The 19,706-nt window shown below is 32.8% G+C and overlaps 1 protein-coding gene across 10 annotated transcripts in view; it reads right to left on the reverse strand.

Moving 5' to 3' along the window:
* Positions 1-1,034: 1,034 nt before the first annotated feature.
* The window catches only part of LOC114342691 (dedicator of cytokinesis protein 1), a 165,231-nt gene continuing 146,559 nt past the window's right edge, over positions 1,035-19,706 (reverse strand). For 5 of the 10 annotated variants that reach the window (XM_050650545.1, XM_050650544.1, XM_050650542.1 and 2 more), the window contains 3 exons: positions 12,327-12,570; positions 9,474-9,624; positions 1,035-4,854 (listed from right to left, as the gene is read on the reverse strand). In XM_050650545.1, coding sequence (XP_050506502.1) covers positions 4,601-4,854; positions 9,474-9,624; positions 12,327-12,570 — 649 coding nt within the window. In that variant the 3' untranslated portion in view covers positions 1,035-4,600. Of the gene's footprint in view, positions 4,855-9,473; positions 9,625-12,326; positions 12,571-19,706 lie in introns of those variants that run through there. The other 5 variants (XM_050650547.1, XM_050650546.1, XR_007698096.1 and 2 more) reach the window with 3 other exon arrangements.

Raw genomic sequence — 19,706 nt, forward strand, 5'->3', positions numbered from 1 at the left:
CTTTCTTCTGAAGAAAATATTATATTTCCATTCACATTGACCTTAACTTTTTGAAACCTATTCGATAAAAAGGTGTGGATCCACTTTAACGCAGTTCCTCTAATACCACTATGATAAAGTTTTTCCAGCAGTATTGGATGATTTACAGTTTCAAAAGCTCGTGCTAAGTCAAAAAACAAACAGATAACTTTATTACCCTTATCAAAGTTCGATAAAATATGATTGCACGGCGCTAGTAGTGCATCTTGCACACTTATTCCTTCACGGAAACCAAATTGAGACTTTTGTGTAATGTTGTGCTTGTTAATATACGAGAGGAGACGTGTATGAAATGCCTTCTCATATATTTTTGAAAACACAGATAAAAGTGATAGGCCTCGATAGTTATCGAATTTTGATTTGTCACCTTTTTTATGTATAGGCACAACTAAAGCAGTATTTAGAATTTGAGGAAAATCCCTTCCTGAAATGAAAGGTTTACTAGAAATGTTAATTGTTTATATATGTTATTGAGATACATGTGTTAACATAGAATACGGGATCTCATCCAGTCCAGCCGAGGATTTTTTTTGAGACGTCTTTAATTATACTTTTTATTTCTTCGTCACTAACAGGATAAAGGAAAAGGGAGTGTATAGGCGAAGAAAGATTCTTAGGATTATAGTCAGGTGAAGTTTGACTAATTAAATTTTTTACGGAATTCGAAAAATGTTGACTGAAAGATTCTGCTATGTCATGAGGCTCATGTCTTACAGTTAGGCATCTGCTGTTTTTTATAACGTAGTACTGTTGTCGATAAAAATATGCTCTCTGCCTTTCCATTTGTAGCATAGAATTCAGTAGCACGTTAAATCTTAATTCTGTTTAGATTCTTGAGTTACAAGGGCTGTATCACTGCTGTGATACGCTGTAGTTTCTTTCCTCTGATATTTTGTTCATTATGAGACTAAGTTTGTTGTCGAGTTGTATCGAATAAAGTCCACAAGCAATGAATAATCGTTAATAGAATGAAGGTATAGTAAAAAATGCAAAAATATATTTGTACATATTCATCTAATAAATATACTCTTTGGTTCACATAAAATTTAAAATATAAATACTAATATACAAAAAGAAATCTAAAAATCAATACCATTTTGGCAATGAGTACTGTAAAATATAATATGTTAAATGTAATGGCACTTACGGTAACTACTCTAGAACTTTAAAAGCACTTCGAAATATAAGATTTTACAATTGCTCAGGTATAAAAAATATATATAACTACGTTTGTGGAAGATTTAGTCGTTAAGATATGCTTTGTACGTTTCGAAAGAGAGACTAGAGGCTGATTTATGTTAGAACGGGCCGTGTACGACACGGCTGTCTTGCGGGATACGTTGAAGAATCATGTGATATGAAAGATATTGGGTAGTTTATAGTAAAACGAGACGGAATGACAACGGGGAAGGGCGCCGTCTACCGGCCGTGCTCGCCCCGTGGATGATGATTCTTTCCCCGTGCTCGACCCACTCCGTCCCTGAAAACTTCTATAATGTTTGTTTTAATAAGTTACAGGGGTGAAAATTAAGAGAAAATTGAGTGTGATTTCTAATTTTAAATATCTCATTCAAAAGAAACTTTTTGTTTATTCTAAGGGCCTTTCTACCCTCTGTGATAATGTAGTCTTTCATTCGGCGTTTAAATTTTTCAAAAATACTTATTAGTTTTCTCAGGATTCGAAAAAAAAATGAATACATTTAAAACACATTGAACATTTTGACAGGTGACATTTTGCGCCTATGTCCTTAACCAATCACCAATCTCAAAGTAAAATATGTCATCGAAGTTATCGCAAAATCTAAATGGAAATGGGTAAAATATGTGACAAGAGAAAGCGACGTGGACAAAGAGACTAATACAATGACGACCAAGAGCACATAAACGAGACATATGGGTCAATCCAAGCAAGTGGTCCAAAGGTGGTTGCTTAACTATTTTTAATATTTTTTATTTTTCTACCTTTTAAACTTCAGTCTATAGAAAGCACAAAATTGTATTTATTTTATTTTTTAAAAAATTATTTTGCCGATAACGGCCATTTTTGTTAAAGCGTATCGATTTTAGAAAAGTATGTTCTAAAAAACGGCCTATAGCATTATTTAATTTTAAACTACGCTTAAGGCTTTAAATGAACCTCAAAGTTTGAAAAGGTAAACTGATTAAATGCCATTTTCAGCATGTTTTTTAACAGCATAAGGCAAGCCGATAATGGTTTGTTATTTTTTTCTGAAAAAGATATACGTACATACTTTAAATAAAAAAAGTTTGAGCTTTGAGACTTGAGTAAATTTTTTCAAAAAAAAAATATTAAAAATGTAATTTTTTGCAAAATCTCAAAGTTTGACCCCGTATATCTCAGATGGGCACGGATGAAAAAATTTGAAATTTGTCTGAATGTTAGCCCCTAGCAAGTAGAATAAGGAGTAAACATTTGAGCGTTTGCGGGCAGAGTAATTAAAATTCCAATAAACTGTCTAATGGAATAAAAATTAATCTATTTTCACCAAATTTCACAATTAATACAAAATACAGAGAAAAGAAAATTGAGTACACCTCGATATTTGGAAATAGTTACTTATTAGATTTTAAGGAAATGCCGAAATAGATTTATTTTTATTTTTATATTGCAATTTTTTGGCATATATTTCATTCTACGTGACGTCATCCATCAGAACGTGATGACGTAATCGATGATTTTTTTAATGGGAATAGGGGTCGTGTGGTATCTCATTTGAAAGCGTGTTCAATTCTCTATTCATTAATATTAACATTATTATCATAATTTATACAGGGTGACTAAAAAAATTTTTTTCAATTAAATTAATTGACGCAAAAAGAAGAATGTATGTAATTTATTTAACTCAAAATGCATTGTACCTACTACTGTCAGAAAATAGAAAAGATGTTTATTTCATAAATAAACATATCTTTTCGGTTAAATTAAATCACAAACAGCCTCCCACCTACATCTTGACAGTTTGAACATTAAATTTAAGCAAAAAAGCAATGTTTATTTGCCAAGTAATAATTTTTTCTATTTTCTGACAGCAATAAAATGTATTTTGAGTTAAATAAATTACATACATCTTTTTTTTGTCAATTAATTTAATTAAAAAATTATTTTTTTGGCCACTCTCAACAAATAATGATATTATTGTTTATATTATTAAACAGAGAATTGAACACTCTTTCAAATGAGATAACATACGACCCTTATTCCCATTTAAAAAAAAATCATCGATTACGTCATCATGCCCAGATGGATGATGTCACTATATACAATGTATGAAATATATATAAAAAAAATTGTAATTTAAAAATAAAAATCGACCTATTTCGGCATTCTCTTAAAATCTAATAACTGCCAAATATCGAGGGGAACTCTTTTCTTTGGCCCACCCTGTATAAATTTTTATTTATTGTGAAATCTGGTGAAACTAGATTAATTTTTATTTCATTAGACAGTTTATTTGAATTTTAATTATCCTGCCCGCAAACGCTCAAATTTGACCATTTTGATTTTTGGCCATTTTTTCAGGCCTGTAACTCCTATATGACGTAAGTCATACTTGCTACGGCCTAACAATCAGCCAAATTTCAAATTTTTTCATCCGTGCCCATCAGAGATATAAGGGGTCAAACTTTTGAGATTTTGCAAAAAAATTACATTTTTGAGATTTTTTTTGAAAAAAATTTTTTATTTAAAGCATCTACCTATGTCTTTTCCAGAAAAAAATTACAATCCATTATCGGCTTGCCTTATGCTGTTAAAAAATGCTGAAAATGGCATTTTATCAGTTTACCTTTTCAAACTTTGAGGTTCATTTGAGTGGTTTGAAATTAAATAATGGTATAGGCCTTTTTTAGAGCATACTTTTCTAAAAAGTTTGGTTTTTGATTTATTGTTCTAGGACAAACCTCAGTGAAAATATTGGCTAAAAAGCGAAGCAATGTTTTCCGTAAAAATGATCGATACGCTTTAACAAAAATGGCCGCCATCGGCAAAAACATTTTTTTAAAAATACAATGAATGCGATTTTGTACTCTCTATAGAGAGAAGTTTATAAGGTAGAAAAATAAAAAATATTAAAAAAGTTAAGCAAACAACTTAATTTATATTGGACCACTTGGCATGGATTGACCCATATGAAAACCGCAAAAATATGGATGGATGACGTTAAAGAAAATGCGGGAAGAAACTGGCACCAGATAGCAGAAGACAGGCGAATATGAAAAACACAAGGGGAGACATATGTCCACAACTGGAGCAGAAGAAGCTGCTACATAAGAAGAAGTTACATTCTACAATGAATGACGAACATTTAATCAAGTGCTTCAACCAAAGCTACAGCTACCGCTAGCCATTCCATGTTTGTAAAATTAATTTTTGAAACCCACTCAAGACACTCGCAAATACAACTTGCGTCCCGTCGCCGTAGCATAAATCAAAACCCCGTGCGGAGCCAGGTTGTTCCGCGGCCCGTGTATTACACGTCCCGTGCTATCATAAATCAGTTTTTAGTCGTTAAGATATGATTTGTACGTTTCGAAAGAGAGACTAAGGTGGAAGTGCAACTGGATTTGATTTTTTCGGCGGTTTGGGTGGAGGAGTCGGTGGGACGTTTTCAAGTTCTATGTCTAGCGCCTCCTCCGTGTACGTCAAGGTGTTTCTGAGTGTGGAATTCCTGTGCGAGTACAGAAAACTGTAGTTTTCGTAAGGTAATACATTACTATTCTCACTATCTCGATTGGTCTTCACTGGCAGCGGAGGAGGATTTATATCTTCTTCACTTATACTCGAGTCTGTTGTTCCTAAAAAGAGAATATAGATTTAAATTGAGTTTAACTGACAAATATTTCGTTGGGAATACAGCACAGTTGAAACTATGACAAATAATCGCGGACAATAAATCCCCACAAATTATTCCTAGACAAAAATTCTCACAAATAACCCCCGGACAAAAAATTCCAGACAAATAATTCGCATATTGTTTTGGAGTAAATATCTCCACAAAAAATTCCAGACAAAAAATGCTCAAGAAATATTTGCTGCCGAATAGTTCTCAAAAGTTTTCCGCAGACCACGGGTTTAGACATAGCTTTTGAAGCAGGTTTCTGAAATATTGCTTGAATTGAATTGAAACTAATGACTAAATACACACACCGGCAAAATTAGCCGAACACCTTAAAAATTGGACATGTTTGATGTCTCGAATTTCCTAAACCATTGGTCCGATTTGAGTGATTCTTTTAGTATTTTATAGCCTTATTATTTAAGAATATCGTTGTGATAATATTGTTGCTAGACAGATAAATATCATTTGTTATTATTTATATATTATTTATTTAATACATCTATTGAATTAATTTACGCTTGTTTATTAAACTAAGCAGATAATGATGGTAGGGGAGCCCAAGCGGGGATTTTTGCAGTTACTCAAGCGCGTCAGAGTATCACATGGAGAGAAACCTTGTATCTTGTAAATTTACCTATACCATATACAGTGGTACTTGCTTATAGCGTCATTGAAGGGTCCAGTAAAAAAATTACGCTATATCAGAGTGACGGTATACAAGAGGTAGAAAAAAATGAGATTTTAACGAGGCAAAATTTGATTACAGCATTATTGCTGCATTTAGGATAAAAAAATAAGAAGTAAAACCTATAATGTATACCTATAAAACTTACATTTTATGAAAAAGTTCTCTAATGCTGAAAAAAGTCAATTATTTTCTTCTGCACAACCCTTTCCGAAAAATAAAGTTTGCAAACCGGAAACCCATTGCATTTTATCTTTCATAAAATAAAAAAAATGACAACCGTCTGTAAAATTTTATGACGCTATAGACGAGGGTTACCTTATTTTTAGCCGATAAAACCGGGTTTTTAATATTGTTATCGAATAGGTTTCGGCCGGACCTATTAAAAATTGACGTTACAACCGAGATGACGTAACTACCGAGGCCGTAATATCCAAGTTCCACTGGATTGGTTCTTAACACCGGAGAATTCATTAAGGGGAGACCGAAAAAAAAAATCTATTCTTAGAAAAACTCGAAATCGTCAGATTAAGATAAGGTAAGTTAAGTACATGCAAAATAGTGTATATTTCAAAATGACGATTTGAGCGGGGCGCAAGAAAATGGGCGAGTCACAAAGTTTCACAAAAAAGCGAATATTTCGCGAAATAAACGTCAGATCGAAAAACTAAAAAATACGTTATTATACGTATTTTGCTAACAGTTGCCGCTAGGGCATCTATGCCATTTCGTTCGTTGCAATCCGTGACTGCACCCGGGGTTTGTTTTGGTTGGATCAGAGAGAGCAGCATATATGCCTCCTGATGAGAGACTAATAAGTTTCGAAACCGGTAGAGGTGCTTGCTGCACTCTCTGATTGGTCTAAGTCTAGAATATGATGTGGCTGTATTTTCGTTTTGCAACGAAATTGAAAATGGTTATTCATTTTTGATTTACATGTTTACTCTGATTGGAGTATGAAGTGAACCATTGTCGTTGGAACTTTACCGCGCTGAGCAGATGGGACGTGAATTATAAATTGTAAAATTCCATCATCTTCCTTAGTCTCAGCATCCGTTATGGCTTGCAAATTGTAGAAGACTCGGAGGTGTAACCAGAGAAGGTTCCCATTGTTTTCAGTCTGGAGGGATGTAGAGTAACATTATGTTGTTTTATATGCCATTAGATTGAAAACTTAGTATTTTGCTAGCAGTTGCCGCTAGGGCATCTATGCCATTTCGTTCGTTGCAATCCGTGACTGCACGCCGGGGTTTGTTTTGGTTGTATCAGAGAGAGCAGCATATGTGCCTCCTGATGAGAGACTAATAAGTTTCGAAACCGGTAGAGGTGCTTGCTGCACTCTCTGATTGGACTAGAATATGATGCGGGTGTATTTTCGTTTTGCAACGAAATTGAAAATGGTTATTTATTTTTGATAAAAAATACGTGTTCAATATTTTTCAAAAATCTATCGAATAATACTAAACACGTCACCCCACGGAGAGGGGTGGGGGGTAAACTAAAAATTTTAAATACGATATTTCGCGAAATGAACATCAGATCGTAAAACTGCAAAATACACGTATTCAATATTTTTCAAAAATCTATCGAATGGCACCAAACACGACCCCTCACAGGGGAGTCGTGTTTGGTGCCAGGTTACATTAAAATCTTAGGACCCCCAATTTTTATTGCAGATTTGGATTCTGGACGTAAAAATAAGCAACTTTTATTCCGCAACATTTTTCCAATTATGGATCGATGGCTCTATAATCGGAAAAAACGATAGGTGGAAATGGAAAATTAAATTAAAAAATGGAAAGTCTCACACCTTATGGAAAACTTAACTTTTTTTGGTTTTAACACCCACTCTTCACAATCCAATAGGTCCCCATAACGCTCAAGTAACTGCAAATTTAGCATACTTTCCTCCCCTACTATGAGGTTTTATTGATAAAAAACATAGCTAGTTGTTAAAGCGCATAATTTTTTATTTTCCATTCCAAAAAACAAAACTTACTGTCGCAAAACACGCGAGTCTTCAAAAATTCGACACGAGTTTGTGTTTTGTTTTTGTTTTGCCCGTTTAGTGGAAAACCCCCATTAGATATTGTTGATGCTGATCTATTTTCAAACGGAGGGATATACTACTGCATCAACTTTCAGATTAAAATATTCCTTTATAATTTGAACGGAATTCAATGTTTGTAAAATATTATTTTGCGCCGATAAACAGATGCCTTACGGTATTTGCGCACACACCGATTTTGGACGGCCAGTATAAAATCGGCCTATATTGGTATATAGCTATACTGGTAGCAGGTGCATGCAGACTCACCAAATTTTAACCGGTCAAACCACAAACCATACATACTCTAGGCCTTTCACGTAAATGGTCAAGGTCAAGACAGCAAATTAGTTACCATTCCAATCCAGAGATGTCGTCTTCAGTCAATTTTCTTGTCACATTTAGCAATTGACAGTTGACAATTAAATTAATGGGTTATTTTTGTATCTACTTTTTACTTTACAATTTGTGGTTTAATTATTATAGTTGTGTTACGTTTTTAATCAGATTTAATCACAATTTTAATCAATTTTATTAACCTCATCTCTGTTTTTATGAGTTGGGTTTTTAATTTACACTGAACGTTTAATGATCCCGTGCTGTGTTTCTCCACATTTAAAAAACAATATAATGGATCTTGAAACTGTAGAAGAGTGTATTCAACATTTCGGGCTTATATTATTTTTCGGACGTTTGTAAAAGATTATAAGGTATTTATCTAAACAATCATTCAAAAATTTTCATTTAACTAGGTAAATATTAAACATGATTGATTACAAAAACAGTGCTTTCACATAACATAAATATGTTTAGAATTTTTTATATATTTTTGTAGTTTTCAGTAAAACTATGGTTTTTGTTTATATTGGTATTTCAGCCCCGATTACCTACTAATAGAGGTAGTGCAAAAACTCATGACCACTTCCATGCGAAACGCACTGTACTCAACGTGAAAATATCCGCCTTCGCGAAGCTCCATGGTCAGGAGTGTTTGCACTATCTCTACCATAACTTTAGACATAACTTTTAGACAAGACTTTTAGTATTTTTTATGTAGATGGAACCTTTAAGGCAATTTTAAGTTATAGTATAATTATTATTGAATAAAACATTAAATTGTCTTTCTGTTGTTTAAATTTCCTGCGAAATTTCATCAAAAATCCCGAAAAACTTATAGTTTGAAATACCCATGTAACTATAATTTGTCAATTTAGTTCTCATTCCAATCAAGAGATGGCGTTAATTCGATCCGAAAGATTAACATGGCCGTGGACCGTCTAGAGTAGAGTATGTATGGTTTGTGGGTCAAACAATTGACTGTTTTGTTGTCGTGACACGAGGTTATTGAATAATAATGAATCCTAAACAAATTTTTTTCTTTATCCTTCATAATCTCAAAATCGTTTTTCAGGACGCAGCAAACTTCTCTCCATGCATCTGTTCTAAGATTCCTGTCCTTAAATGTATCTAAAGTTTTATCCCACAAAACAGGTCTTGCCTCCACTAACGAAATAAGAACATTATTATCTAGAAAATCACCCAGTGCAAACGTAATTATATGGAATTATCAGATAAAATATCGATGTATGTGCAATACTGTATTTAGTCACATACGCCAATACTTCTCGGTCGTGCCAGTGCCAGTGATACAGTGGCAGTGTACGGCTGCTCACCGGTATTTTACCGGCACCGATCAGCGGTCGGCGTGTGTGCAATGTCCCGTTATAACATGTGGTTCACTATTGGAATTTGGACAGCCGGTATAAAATCGGCCGTCCAAAATCGGTGTGTGTGTGTGTAATTACGTTTAATCGATTAAATATCATATCAGTTGATAATTTACCTATAGAATCCCTATTACTACTAGTTCCAGAACTTCCTGCTCCTCTAATAGTAATAGAAAGACTGTTAGGTCGTGAATACTGGCCACTTGATGGACGACTTAACCTTTTCTCTTTCTCTACTTCGGATCGAAGAGGTCTTTTAGGATGTAACTAAAACGAAAAAACACGAATTAAACGTTTTGTGACTTTTAGTGCTACGAACTACTACATGCAATTTTAAGAAAAAAAGAAGGCGGTTGTGATTAGGAACATACAAACAAGAGATCAGAAAGGCGTGTCCAAAGTAATATTCATGCTACTTGCATAAATAAAATACATGCATATATCTAAATTAAATCTTGATGAATGACAGAACAATTTTTTTGCTCTAATACGATTTGAATAGTCCCCAGTACACCGTCCATTTTTGAAAATTATTACAAAAGTCTTAAAAATGGTTTTAACTGCTTAGTTTGCGCGAGTCTACCACTTTCTGAAAATTTTCAGAGTGCAGGTTGTACGCGTTTCCGCACGCACAACACCTAAACCTGTAGCTCTAGCACGGTTATGTTTTGGTATTGCAAAACTATAATTTTTAATTTTAATCAAAATATTATAAGTACGTTAAACTAAAATAAATTATCTTTGACGGAAAAAAAAAGAGGGAGCGATGATACACAAGATATCACACTAGCGCGGCACAGTTTTGTTATTACAAAACTCTTAATTTTCAATTACTGGTACTTTCTTTTTTGCTTGAAAAATGACTTTGGCAGAGCCAATTAGCCAGACTTGTTTTTGATTGATTACAGATTCATAGTCATAAATTTCTTATTTCATAACGTAAGTACTACAATATTATTTTTTTTGATACAACGTATTATTATATTATATTTTTTTTATTATATATTTTAATTTGTGGTAATCACTTTTTTACTTCTATTTTTTTTACTTGTTTTTTTTTCTTTTTGTTTGTTTCAATTTTTTTTATTTATTTTTTTATTATTATTTTATTATATGTTCTTTTTTTATATCTTATTTTTTTTCTTTTTAATTTTTTCAAACCAAATTAACAAATAATTCCTAGTTTACAACTTGTATTTACATAATTTAACAGGTTTATAAATGAGATGAAGAATTTCCATATCATTTGTAAATATTAAAGTATTAAGGTTTACTGGGAAACAACATTTTAATTTTTTTAATTCCTTATAAAAGTCGTTTATGTTATTTATCTGTAAATGACATTCTAATATGACATGTGTTAGATCTCCGATTTTGCCACAAGTACAATTGTGAGTATCTGCTAAGCCGATTCTATGCATGTAAGATGGAGTAAGAGCATGATTTGCTCTCAGCCGATTAATGGTCTTTATAAAATGTCTATGTGTAAAACCATCTTCTTGAGGATATCCTAGGGTTACAATGAGCAAAATTTGAGCCAGTATTACATTCTCTGTAATGCAATTGCCAATTATTTTTAAGTTTAAAAGTATCAATATCTGAAACTGGAATTCAATTTTTGTTTATTTTTTCTCCGATTATATAAGCTGATTTAGCAAATTCGTCAACTATTTCATTGCCATTTATTCCCGAATGACGCTTAATCCAAGCAATTGTTACATTTACTCCTAATTGTATAGTTTCAAACAGAGTTTTAAGAATATTCAATTCAATGTGGTTTATGTTTGACTGTTTGAATGTTACTAAATCTGTCCACCACTCTTTTACTGTCAGTCGTCAGTAAATATAACATAATTGTTAGTTGGATTCAGTAGTACATAATGAAGAGCAAACATTACTGCTATCATTTCTGCTGTGTATATTGAGCATTCAACGGGTAAACTATACTGATGATGGTAATTTTTTCGTGGAACACTGCACAGCCCGTTCCATTTGCGTCGTTTGACCCATCGGTAAATATGTACTGAAAATTTGACCATTTTTCTCTAATAAGTATATCAAACATATTTGGCGGTAAATGTGAGTTTAAATAATATGTTTTAACCTTGTTAGAAGATAATGTTTTTGTCATTTCACTGTAGTAAGGCGGAATTTGACTTTTATAGATAATTTTATAGATAATTAGATACTGGTACTTATAATTAAGTAATTAAAAATATTGTCGATCTCTTGTCCGACAAATTTACAGCCTCGTTGCTTAAGTCCGACAACGTAAATATGTTAATTATGACAGATTATGTTTCATGATTACAAAATTTTGGATACGAATCACAAGTGATAGATCGGAGGGTAATTTGTACAAATATAGAACTATCGGATAAAAATTGGGTATCAGATAACCAGTCCGATAAATTAATTTCAATTAATTAAGATTAAGATTCAAACGTCCGCCTATGGTTATTTGTCAAAAAAGTAGACGTTTTTCAATTCTCTAGTTGTTTTTACGTCAACGTCGACTTTATGACAAATAACCATAGGCGGACGTTTGACGAATTATTAATTTAATGCCAAACTACAATTTTATATTTATTTAATTTATTCATCAAAATGAAACCCAAACAAAATTAGTATTAATTGAATAGGTAATAGGTATTTTTAATATCTTTCAAACGAGATACCATTTGCCATGAAGTGACAAAAAGTGTTAATTCACACCATCTAAAAAATGCACAAAACCATCGCCAAAAGATATAAACATACAATTTATGTGAAATCGAGAGTAGATTATTCTAGGATTAGACAAACAAATCATCCAAATATTTGTCAGATTACATAGAATACATAAAATGCAAAAACTCAAATGCATACTCATTTAGCAAAAACATTGAAAGCTAATAAACAATTCAGACCAAATATACATACACTGCATGCAAGCAACAAAACCTCTATCTAAATCTATCGTGACTTACCTCTTGTGTTAATTCAAACACAGTATTCGGCTTCGTTGTATTAACATTATTCAGTTCACTATCGGAAGTGTACCACTGCGTAGCGCATTTTTCGACTGGAGGGCTGATTAGGTCAGTCTTACTGGACCTACGCTTCTCCTTTGAAAGTTTGTGCGACTTCTTGACACCCAGACTTGGAGTACCTGTCAAACTCTTCGAAGGTGAGTAACTTATGCTCTTGCTGTGACTGTTGTGAGCGGATTTACTGAAATAGATGTATGCTATGATTACGTATCGGTACGTAAAGTCGGGTATTTTATGGTGAAAGTATTTTTGTCTCCACACTACTTTTAAAGGATTATATATTTTACAAGATAAAGATAATGGTAACAACAATTTTAGTCTAGGCGCCAAATAGAGGTCACCGTGTCCTTTTCAATTCTGATGGACAAACTCAACGGTTTCTTATGGATTTTTGCCTGCTGATTACGAATTTCGAGGGTGGATTTCGATACGAGTGGTCAAAAAATTGTTATAAACAATTTAATGTTTATAAGGCTCTGGCTCATAAACTAAAAGAGATAAAAAAGAATGTTTCAAATAAAATTTGTTCGTTGATAAAAAACGAAGAAAAAACGTTTACTAAACGTAAATCCAACAATTAGAACTCAAGATATTGTAAAATTAGTGCACAATGCAAATTGCAAAATAAATATTTTTCGAAGCTTTATCGATCATATCTCGGCTTCTACGCATACAAATGAGCCTTAGAAGGTCTCATTAACTTTTGACTGTGTCAAAAATTAAAAAAAAAAAATCGGAACAGAATGGAAATAGAAACGACAGAATGGGAATAAAAAACTGCTGCGTTGGGGTCTAAAATTTTAATGTTGGTATTTGTAGTTTACCATTTGTTTCTTTTCATATTTTATTTTTCTGTGCGTTGTTGGTTAATCATTTGGGTACATTCCATGTCAAATCACTCCATGGCAAAAAATTTTGGATCTCCGATTTGTCTGAAAACTGGTACATAGCTTCTGCGGGACGTAAAAATAAAATATTTAAGGTCAAAAATCTTCTTCTTTTTTTCTCAAAATGTTATTTTATGCGATTTTACAGTGATTTGGTGTTTATTTAAACAAATTTGCATTTTCTGTCGTAAAGTATCAATGAAAAACATAATATTTTAATAGAAAGGACTCAAAAATGTCATTATATGGCATTATAATAAGTTATTTTGAATCAAAACAAGTTTTTGATCAAATTTTATAGTGTAAAAAACGTTAAAATACCGTTTTTTACATTTTCCTCCATTCCCAGAATATATCATCATCGATTTGGCTGAAAATTTGCCCACATATAGCCAAAAGATAGGACTTTAAGTGGTTAGGATTTGAATTATATTACAATATCAAAAAAGTTATATGCAGTAATATCAGACTCAAAAGTATATATTATTCCAGTCGGGAGAGCATTTGACCTTGAATGCCGAGCTGCCCAAAAATTTATTTTTCTGATCTTTAGGGGAGTCAATAGTAGCCTAAATTTAAAATCACGAATGAATTCCTCCGTTACGTTAGCCACCATCTTGATTTTAAAGGAGAACCTGTTTTGCTCAATATTTCCGCCATTTTTAACTTTTCGACAAAAATGGTAGGAACTGAAATTGTTCCAAATAAATCGTATTTACAATTATTACAATTTCTTTTTAACAATTTTTGTCGTGAGGTCGATATTTTCGAGTTAATTGTACTTACAGTAGACGCCTGTATTTTTGACTATAATATTGCATGTAACTTTTTTTGGTATTGTAATATAATTCAAATCCTTCTCACCACTTAAAGTTCTATATTTTGTCTATCTGTGGGCAAATTTTCAGCCAAATCGATTATGATGTATTTTGGGAATGGAGAAAAATGTAAAAACGGTATTTTAACATTTTCTACACTATAAAATTTGATCAAAAGCTTGTTTTGAATCAATAAACACCAAATCACTGTAAAATCGCATAAAATAACATTTTGAGAAAAAAAGAAGAAGATTTTTTGACCTTAAATATCTTATTTTTACGTCCCGCAGAAGCTATATACCAATTTTCAGACAAATCGGAGGTCCAAAATTTTTTTTGCTCCAAAATTGAGTGATTTGAAATGGAATGACCCTATGATATTTTTGATTTAAGTTCTACACAGTTATTCCTTTGAGGTATCTAGAGACATAACTATAGCATACCATAGCTTTAATACAATTTCACCACAAAATAAACTAAACAGCTAAACCTAATAATCTCAAGATACAGTCTTAATTTTAAAAATAACTGTCAATCGTCAACTTTGCGACAAGCAAACACGCCAATAGTGAATTTAAATCAATTGAAATAAAGTAATTAAGCAGCAACTCAAAGTACTCAATAAAGTTATACAGTTTTTTTACATTATGTACACATATGTCAAATATAGTGACATATGTATATTGTGGTTAATTCCCATGAAATATAGTGGCTAACAAAAATACCACAAGAAATAAGTTGATTTAGTTATTGTAAAAATTATAGAGAAATTTTATTGACGTGTCTGCGTTGCCTAAACTAAAAAGGTTTTTATTGCTGAAAAGCGAAGCAGGCTTTATCTTGGGATATCTAAATATCAAACAATACTTTTAAAGCACCCTTTTATAACTTATTACAAATATAACATTAACACGATCATTGCTGCCCAAGTTTTTGAGTTTATCTCGAATCCGGGGATTTTTCTTTCATATTCATATGAAATCATATCGCGAAGTTTTTATTCATTTTAGTTCTCTTTTCTTCCGTTGCTCCCTCTAGATTAGTAGTTTAGTTCTTCCTCCACTCCATAGTTTTGACACGGTGATCTGACTAAAGTATTATTAATTCGGCCCTGCTACACCCAGTGGCTGTTATATGAAGGTCAAATCGAATGTTCGTAAGGTCTGTCAAAGCTGCACTACTATGCTGAAGGTTCGTCTGCAGAAACCTGGTTAAAGCCATTAAGACTTATTTGAGAAAGCGTCCGCGACTGAGCTGGTGTTTAACTGTTGATAGACGTCTGCAACACAATATTACACTTCTTCGAAGTTTATTATCTCTTATGGAGCGAATAGCGTGTCCCTTCGCCCTTTCACCGCTGACAGCCCATTTGGTTTTGGCCCATCTAGATATGGTAATACTTGAAGACTTAAATCGAGCATCATTCTGTAAAGGCGACAGACTTATATGTATAAGTTAAATAGTCTGGGCTGATTATCGGAGAATATAGGTCTGGATCCCGTGTATGAAAAAAAAGTTGATTAATAGCAAGCTGAAAATTTTTTAATAGCTTAAGGGTGTCTAGTCGGACAAACTTTGATATATGGGAGCACTGGAACAGGGGAAGTTTTAATTGTGGAACAAGTTAAAAATTTGGAACGGTCAGACCACGAAAACGGCACATGTATTTTGTCCGACAGAACAGACTTAAATTCTTCGAACAGAGATTAATCTCTCATGCAAAAATCAGACTGCTATTTGTCACCAAATGGGCGTTTTAATGCGTGGAACATGTAGAATATGTCAAATGACAGGAATTATGACAGGTGATAAATAGCAGTTTGATTTTCGCATGAGAGTTTAATCTCTGTTCGGAGAGTTTAAGTCTGTTCTGTCGGACAAAATAAATGTGCCGTTTTCGTGGTGTGACTGTTCCAAATTTTTAACCTGTTCCACAATTAAAACTTCCCCTGTTCCAGTGCTCGCATATATCAAAGTTTGTCCGATTAGACACCCTTAAGCTATTAAAAAATTTTCAGCTTGCTATTAATCAACTTTTTTTTCATACGCGGGATCCAGACCTAATAGGCCATTTTTGGGAAAAGTTATTTACCAGCAATTTTATTGCTGGAATCGAATCTTATGATTGTATATATTAATAATATAGATATGCAAAGTCCGCAGATAGTGTGCTACTTTTTTTATAAACAAAATGGCGCCCGAAAATCGTGATTTTTTCAATTTTTGCTCTATAACTCCAAAGATTTTAACTTTAGACCAAAAACACCCAAATAAAAATTCACCGCAATTAAATTCTGCATAGAGACGTGTTTTTTCCGATTTACTTCGACGATAACTTTCCCCGGAAAAAGCGGGTTTTTCCAACAAAATCTTTAATTTTCAACTAAACTTTTAGATAAGTAGTTGTTAATCAATAATTAAATAACTTGGTAACGTAAAAGCCCTTTTCGTATATATTATAATTCCAGAAGCCGATGGAAATTGAATGAACAGTTTAGCAACAATTGAAATGTTGATTAAAAATTTACGGTCGCTATAATAACGACAATAATTATGATGCATAAGAATAACTATGATTTTTTCATAAAAAGACACTATACCTATCTAACGTACTTTACAGAATTGAAATTGGACTATTTAAGCGGCCTCAGGAATATTTTAAAATTATAAACAATTTTTTGGCTTATAAAAAATAGAATATCTCGGGAAATATTAAACTAAATTAAATTATGAAAACGGTATTCGAAAGACAGAGGCAGAACGCTTCTTTTAAAAGAAAAAACGTTTAATTATGACGAGTGGTTCCTGAGATACAACCGGTCAAAGTTGACCGGAATTTACGGCAAAGATATAAACAATAGGATCATAATTTTCAAACCATCACCTTTTTATTTTTGTCCTCTTTCTCCACACCAATTTTCATATCTTTAAAATCCTCATAACATATATTATTATAATAAAAACTATCGATAATACGTGTGAAAATTGCCAAAAATAGCAAAATTCCAATCAAAAATTAGGTTGGAGAAAATGTAACCCTCAAAGTTCAAAATCGGTATACGTTAACAAAATGCATTTTCTCGGCTTCCCATGGAGCAATTTCCTTCATTCTTTTTTTGTTCCCTAATAACTCGAGTAGAGCCATCGAACTAACGCATTATTAAATGTCAAACTTGCTTTTGTTTTGTTATAATAAATTTATTTATTTATTATAACACAATATTTTAATTTGTTTAAATAAAAATTGTTTAAATAATTATACAGCTTTCAAATGAGAATATTTATGTTTTTAACTTTAAAAGGTACACTTGTAGTAAGTTTATCTAAAAAAAAGCCTACAACTGGAAAAAATATGTAATTTTCTGTTCTTATAAATAAATTAATCTATTATAACAAAACAAAAGCAAGTTTGACATTTAATAATGCGTTAGTTCGATGGCTCTACTCGAGTTATTAGGGAACAAAAAAAGAATGAAGGAAATTGCTCCATGGGAAGCCGAGAAAATGCATTTTGTTAACGTATACCGATTTTGAACTTTGAGGGTTACATTTTCTCCAACCTAATTTTTGATTGGAATTTTGCTATTTTTGGCAATTTTCACACGTATTATCGATAGTTTTTATTATAATAATATATGTTATGAGGATTTTAAAGATATGAAAATTGGTGTGGAGAAAGAGGACAAAAATAAAAAGGTGATGGTTTGAAAATTATGATCCTATTGTTTATATCTTTGCCGTAAATTCCGGTCAACTTTGACCGGTTGTATCTCAGGAACCACTCGTCATAATTAAACGTTTTTTCTTTTAAAAGAAGCATCCTGCTGCTGTCTTTCGAATACCGTTTTCGCAATTTAATTTAGTTTAATATTTCCCGAGATATTCTATTTGTTTATAAACCAAAAAATTGTTTATAATTTTACAATATTCCTGAGGCCGCTTAAATAGTCCAATATCAATTCTGTAGAGTACATTAGATAGGTATAGTGTCTTTTTATGAAAAAATCATAGTTATTCTTATGCATCACAATTATTGTCGTTATTATAGCGACCGTAAATTTTTAATTAACATTTTAATTGTTGCTAAACTGTTCATTCAATTTCCATAGACTTCTGGAATTATAATATATACGGAAGGGGCTTTTAAATTTAGTCGAAAATTAAAGATTTTGTTGGAAAAACCCGCTTTTTCCGGGGAAAGTTTTCGTCGAAGTAAATCGGAAAAAACACGTCTCTATGCAGAATTTAATTGCGGTGAATTTTTATTTGGGTGTTTTTGGTCTAAAGTTAAAATCTTTGGAGTTATAGAGCAAAAATTGAAAAAAAACACGATTTTCGGGCGCCATTTTGTTTATAAAAAAAGTAGCACACTATCTGCGGACTTTGCATATCTATATTATTAATACATACAATAATAAGATTCGATTCCAGCAATAAAATTGCTGGTAAATAACTTTTCCTTGTATTTTGCTAATTAGCCCAGAGTAAAATGTGCCATTGTGTATGTCTCCTTCTTCTTAGCCTTCTATCGTCTACGTTTGGACATAGGCCTCTCCCAACTCCCTCCATCGGTCTCTATCCTGAGCAACATATTTCCAATTTGTTCCGGCTACTCTTTTAATATCATCAACCAACCTCATCTCTGGTCTTCCTCTCGGTCGTTTACTTTGGTATGGTCTCCAATGTTGTACTGTTGCATTCCAAAGTTGGTCTTTTTGTCTAGCAGTGTGGCCTACGAAGCTCCAATTAAGTTTGGCAACTTTTGTTGTTATGTCCTCGACTTTTGTTTTTGATCTTACCCAGTCGTTCCTCTTTTATCTGACAGTTGTATGTATACCTAACATTGCTCTTTCTGTTGTGGCTAGTTTATTCATATTTGCCTTGGTTAGGGTCCAGGTTTGACATCCATATGTCATGATAGGAAGGATGTACTGGTTTAACACTTTGCTCCTCAAGTATTGGGGTATTTTGCGGTTCTTAAGTATCCAACTAAGTTTTCCAAATCCTGCCCATGCTAGTCTTGCTCTCCTAGTAATTTCCGCACTTTGGTTCTCTTTGTCAAGTTTCAGGATTTGGCCTAGGTAGATATATTCCTGGACTTTTTCTATCTCACTGCCATTTATAGTTATACGTCTGGGGTCATCCGTGTTTGTCATTATTTTTGTTTTTCTAATGTTCATTTTCAGGCCGACGTATTGGGAGCTGCCTGCGAGTTGCTCCATCATAATTTGCAGTTGCTCGAATGAGCTCGCTATAATCACAATGTCGTCAGCGAATCTGAGGTGGTTTAGCTTCTTGCCATTAACGATAATGCCATAGGTTGACCAATTTGTCGTTTTGAAGACGTCTTTTAGGGCTAGGTTGAAAAGCTTTGGCGATATTACGTCTCCTTGTCTCACGCCTCTCTTAATGGAGATGGGATTTATATTTTCGTCTAGTTGTATTATCATAGTTGCATTTTATATCTTGAATCTATTCTACAATTATTAATAGCTTGTTCTAGGCCCACATCTCTATACTATCAAACGCCTTTTCATAGTCTACGAAAGCAAGAAATACGGGTACATAGCTGGTATTCATTTGCCTTCTCTATCATTGTTCTCATTGTCAGC

The sequence above is a fragment of the Diabrotica virgifera genome, chromosome 5 (assembly GCF_917563875.1).
Source record: "Diabrotica virgifera virgifera chromosome 5, PGI_DIABVI_V3a".
Taxonomy (NCBI): Eukaryota; Metazoa; Arthropoda; class Insecta; order Coleoptera; family Chrysomelidae; genus Diabrotica; species Diabrotica virgifera.